The 6,000-nt window shown below is 40.9% G+C and overlaps 1 protein-coding gene across 1 annotated transcript in view; it reads left to right on the top strand.

Moving 5' to 3' along the window:
- HTR2A (5-hydroxytryptamine receptor 2A) overlaps window positions 1-5,784 on the top strand; it is a 101,082-nt gene extending 95,298 nt beyond the window's left edge. The window contains exon 3 of the mRNA XM_075532908.1: window positions 4,307-5,784. Coding sequence (XP_075389023.1) covers window positions 4,307-5,106 — 800 coding nt within the window. The 3' untranslated portion in view covers window positions 5,107-5,784. The remainder of the gene's footprint in view (window positions 1-4,306) is intronic.
- The last annotated feature ends 216 nt before the right edge of the window (window positions 5,785-6,000 follow it).

Raw genomic sequence — 6,000 nt, forward strand, 5'->3', positions numbered from 1 at the left:
AGAGATGGCAACCAGTCCAACATAGAGCCAGAGATCAGCTCAAACTCAGATCTGTCTCACTCCGAAGCGTCTGTTCTAATCAATGATGTTGCACTAACACAAGCCATGATGTAGATGAACACAGGAAACAACCTTCACAGATAAGACCAAACACCTGGAAAACAACACACTCTTCTTAGGTAATGTCTTATATTTCACTCCCCCAGAGTTTTCTGGAAGTTAAGCAAAGCAGGTGGACATCCAGGGTCTCCGAGGATGTGCCCCTTAGAGTCACAGATCTTCTTGGCTCACACAGTGTTCCCAACAAGATGCCAGGGACAAAGAGGAATGAAGGAAATGGAGAGTCATTAACCCGGCAAGGTGTCATTAAGAACAGCTCTGATGTCATTTATCTCCACCTTCCAAGAATACTGGAACAGCCTTGCATAGACAAGTGATAAATATTGTCAATTAAGTCTGAGCAGATAATGGCAAATGGCGGTAAGAAAGATTGGTGTTAAATATTACATTAACTCCAACTAATATCTCCCTCTTGACAGGATGGCCAGCATGAGGTGATGTGAGGTTAGAAGCAGAACTCTGTTCTGGGTATGCAAAAATTAGATTAGAAAATCTCAAAAGAGCATTCTCCAGAAGGATAGCAAGAGTTAACTGCAGTTATCCAGTGATTCAGTAACGAGCTTGTGTTCTTTGCTGGGTTGAGACCACAAAGTCAATTCTAAAGGATGATTAGAAGCATTGACCAAGACACCCACTGGTAGTCAGCTCTGTGAGTGCTGGAAATATGGGCAAGATGAGGAGGGAAGTGTTTTCTTACACCTTTTCCCAGGTACCCATGTAAAGCTTACCTTTCATAAAAGAAGTCGCTTTAATATAAGTTATCCAAAGTGTTTGAGTCATGTTTTATCTCCTTTCCCATCACCATGGAAGAAAAGGCACCTTTGAAGAAAATCTTGGTGATCCATTTCTTTTTTAAAAACAAGCCCAAAAAAGTCATTGAAACCCTCTAGAATACAGTTAGAGTTTGACTCAGATGTCACCTTGGTTTCTGGATAATCGTGGAGGAGAGAACCGCATGATTAGAGGGCAAGGACTCTTGTTATTCATTTCTGCTTGCTCTTCTCCCGAAGCCATGTGCCTGATGAAACACTCCAGGGCCCCTAAAGGGGAGTGAGGAAATTGAATAGAGACTCATGTTTCCATGTTTTGTCTCATTCTGTAGTAATTTTTATATGTTCCCATATAATAAAAGTTTGTGGCTACATGGTATTCAAAACGGTTGGGTGCTGATACAACAATAGATACACCAGCAAAGATGGACCAGAACAGAGAACCCAGAACTATAAATCCATCCACCTACAGATGTCTGATTTTGACAAATGGCTAAAATACATTAAATGGGGAGAAGTGGTCTCTTCAACAACTGATGTTGACAAAACTGCAGAAGAATGAACTGGGAGACTTACCACGCTCCATATTACCGACATGATCACAATGTGTATTGCAGACACTAGAGGCATAAAGATCATCAATTAAAAAAACAGCGATAAACTTCAGGCATAAATACACTATTTTATATAACGAAAAACACAGCAGAAAACAAAACAGATGAGTGGGACATCCCAAACATAAGAGGCTTGTGTAAATCAAAAAGCTTTTTCAAAGAGTACAAAGAGAACCCATAGATATGGGGGATGGGGATTGACATTGGACATAAACTAATGTCTAAAATCTATAGAAAACCACAACACCTTAACAAGAAAAAAGATTGAAAAATGGACAGAGGTCATAAAAATGCAGTTCACCAAAGAAGACACCCAGGCAGTCAACAAATACATAAATATAGGTTCACAATCACTAGCTATTCAAGAGATACAAATCAAAACAATGGTGAGATGAGATACCATCTCACATAGGTATTCATAGCAAAGCTTAACTCAAAAAGCATGCTGGAGAGGGTGCGGATAGACTGAAACCCTCGTGCACTGCTTGCGGAACTGCGCAACCACTGCAGAAAACAGTCAGGCACTTCCTCATACAACGGATAGCATACAACACATAACATGTTATACAGCATACAACATACAACAAAACCCAGAGATTACTTGGTATGTAGAAACAAGGTACAAAATACAAGCTGATATATGCACACTCACGTTCATCACAGCACGATGCACAATGGGAAGAAGTGGAAGAATGGATAAAGAACGTTTGGTACATACATACAGTGGACTGCTGTGCATTCGTTTCGTAAAGAATAATGATGAAATCGTGAACCGCCTCATGACCTGGGTGGAACTGGAATGAGGTCAGTCAAACACAAAAGGACAATATTGTATTTGACCACTGTAATACAAAACTTAAGATCAAGGTTTTCATACCACAAGAACCATTGACCGTGATCAGGGGTCGGAAGAGAACTGAGTGAGGAGGAAGTGATAGACCAGAGGATATGCAGGTTAATTCGGTGAAGGGGAAGATAAAAACCAACAAAAAGGAAACAGGAAAAGGTCGGGGAACGGGGGGGGGGGGGGGGGAAGCGTGAGCTATTGGCAGAGGAGATACATTGTTAAAGTTATATAACAAAAAGAATGATGTGATCTGTAAATCCCCACCTAATCCACAATTTTTTAAAAAATGCTTAAAGTCTGTGTGCCTGCTTTCTTCTTAGTCTTTCAGCCTTATAAATATCAGTAGTAGAACATTTATAAGGCTGAATGACTAAGAAGGAAGCAGCCATAGGCTTTTAAAAGCTTTCTTGTGAATTAGATAGGTGTTCACATATCAGATCAGGAGCCCTGGTGGCATAGTGGGCTATCCATTGAGCGGCTAACAGCAAGGCCAGCGGTTCAAAGGTCTCCAGCTGCTCCACAGGAGGAAGATGAAGGTGTGTGCTCCCACAAAGACAGTTTCAGAACGCAGAGGGCAACCCTGCTCCCCCTGTAGCATTGCTGTGAGTCAGAATCCACTCGAGGGCAATGAGTAAATATGTATACAGTGTGTGTGTGTGTGTGTGTGTGTGTGTGTGTGTGTGTGTGTGTTTATACACCTTTCCAGGACCATTGGAATTATAAATCATTTATCTTTCATGATATTAAGAAAGTTCAAATGTAGGGTTAGGAGTGAGAATATTATTGTGATGGTATCTTGTGTTTTAAGAGTGCATAGCTTTCAGAGCTATATCAAGATATTTTTGCAGATGAGATGGGATAGCTGGGATTTGTCTCCCAATCTGTTGGAAGGGTGGCAGCATGGAAGTGTGCCTGAAACAAGATTGACCTGAAGTGGACAGTTGACAGCGGGGTGGTGAGCTCATGAGCACTGACTGCACTGTCCTTTGGTCCATGTGTAAATTTGTCCCTTACTAAAAAGGGTTTTTTTAAGTATCAAAATCAGTAGAACTGTAATTTGCATATTTTTTATCATTTTATTGGGGGCTCTTACAACTCTTATCACAATCCATACACAATCCATCCATTGTGTCAAGCACATTTGTACATTTGTTGCCATCATCATTCTCAAAACATTTGTTTTCCACTTGAACCCTTGGTATCAGTTCCTCATTTTTACCCTTCCCTCCCCGCCCCCCTCCCTCATGAATCCTTGATAGCTCATAAATTATTATTAATTTGTTGTGTCTGAAAAATTATTTTTAAACAAAATTTAATAATGTGGAATTTTTATGATAGACAGTTCAATGAAATCAGTGTATCTAAAACTTTACATACAATGCTGTATATTTATATGTATTTTCATATACAGGATAATAGAAGAAACCAGATAAAATATATTTTTATATATAAATTATATATGTATTATATATTGAGTGGTGAACACATACATTGATTTTATACCTTTGTTATTATTTTTCTGTATTTTATAGAAAGAAAATAGGTTTATGATTTTATGAAACTACTTGTAATATAAAGTTATGTGAAAATAAGAACTTAGAGAAGTATACTGGTATATGAAATACAACCTCGACTCTGCCTAGAAATGTGTGTGAATGTTATGTGTGTCTCTTAGCCTTTTGTGTATTTTCTTGAATAGGTATAATGTTATCAGTAAACTAAAGTATGTGAAATTAAAGCCAGACTTAGTATATTAATTTATACGCAATGGACTAGATACATCCGACAATGCAACAGACAAGGAAGAGGCTGCATAATATATGTGTAGAGAACACAAAAGAATGGAATTTTTCCACATGTTTAACTTTTTCAAATACTTGCCATTATGGCCAGATACTCTTTCCTTCGGATACTTTATTCCTTAATAACCGTTTTCCTCTTGTCGGCCCTTCTAGGAATCTCCATGCCGATCCCAGTCTTTGGACTGCAGGACGATTCCAAGGTCTTTAAGGAAGGCAGTTGTCTCCTGGCGGATGATAACTTCGTCCTGATCGGCTCCTTTGTGTCGTTTTTCATCCCGCTAACGATCATGGTGATCACATACTTTTTAACCATCAAGTCGCTCCAAAGAGAGGCCACTTTATGTGTACGTGACCTTGGCAGCCGCACCAAGCTAGCTTCTTTCAGCTTCCTCCCTCAGAGCTCCCTGTCTTCGGAAAAGCTCTTCCAGCGCTCCATCCACAGGGAGCCAGGCTCCTACGGCAGGAGGACTATGCAGTCCATCAGCAACGAGCAAAAGGCCTGCAAGGTGCTGGGCATCGTGTTCTTCCTGTTCGTGGTGATGTGGTGTCCCTTCTTCATCACGAACATCATGGCTGTCATCTGCAAAAAGTCTTGCAACGAGGACGTCATTGGAGCCCTGCTCAACGTATTCGTGTGGATCGGCTACCTCTCCTCGGCCGTCAACCCACTCGTCTACACGTTGTTCAATAAGACCTACAGGTCGGCTTTCTCAAGGTATATTCAATGTCAGTACAAGGAAAACAAAAAACCGCTGCAGCTAATTTTAGTGAACACTATCCCGGCCTTGGCCTACAAGTCGAATGACCTCCATACGGAGCAAGAGAAGAAGCCGAGGAAAGATGGCGAGATGACAGGCGCTGACTGCTCCATGGCGGCTCTGGGAAAGCAACCGTCGGAAGACGTGCCCACAGACAAGGTCAACACCGTGAATGAAAAGGTCAGCTGTGTGTGAGGCACTGGTTGTCATGGTAACTGTGGCCAGACTCACTGAGCGAGTTTTTACCTGTCTGAAAAAAAAGGAAGAAAACACAGGCGCGCACACATGCAAGACTGGAACACAATTAGGCCAGCCTAGTAGAATCGACCATAATATCACTGTATGCCTCATTTTATTCTGTCAATGAAATGCAGGGTTACATGCCACACGGCATTTCAGCTGTGCAATTTATTGTACTTATTTTTAACTCTGTGTATCTATAAAGTGATTTAGCTTTATTGTATAATCACAATGAGGCCACACCAAATTTATCTGTGCTTTTGAGTGGAAGCCTCGCCACCGTGTTGCTAATTGATGGTATTGGTTTTGGTGATCACCTCTTGCTGTAAATATAAATGGCTATACAAATAGCGAAGCATTTGTCGCTAACAATGGCCTCTTAAAGGAAAACCCTCATGAACATTATCTGTACTCTGAAAGACAAAGAAAACGCTAAGGATAGTGTAATGAGATCTGAATCGCGGAGATAATTAAGCACTGGACTGTTTCCTTCCTGGTTTTCCGTAAATGCCATTTTGAAGCATTCAGAAGTCTTCTTTCACTTGCGGTATTCTTTCCATGTTCTTTTCAGAAGTGAAAAAGATTTGAAATGTCATTTAATAGCTAGTGCTGCTTTCTCTTCTGTGTCTCGTGCTCTCCCCTGAATCTCCAGCATGATCTTGCGTGGTGTTGTTCTGTCAGGAATACCTGAAGAGTAGCAACTTCATTTCTAGAAATTGCATCCACCAGGCAGCAGCATGGAGGTGTTTGGGACTCCCTGTGCCATGGCTGCCTCATGCATGTGATCTTTTGAGCCGTAAGCAGTACGACAATGTAACTGTTGAGACTGAGAGATCAAATCAGGTTTTG

This window comes from Tenrec ecaudatus, chromosome 15 (assembly GCF_050624435.1).
Source record: "Tenrec ecaudatus isolate mTenEca1 chromosome 15, mTenEca1.hap1, whole genome shotgun sequence".
Classification (NCBI taxonomy): Eukaryota; Metazoa; Chordata; class Mammalia; order Afrosoricida; family Tenrecidae; genus Tenrec; species Tenrec ecaudatus.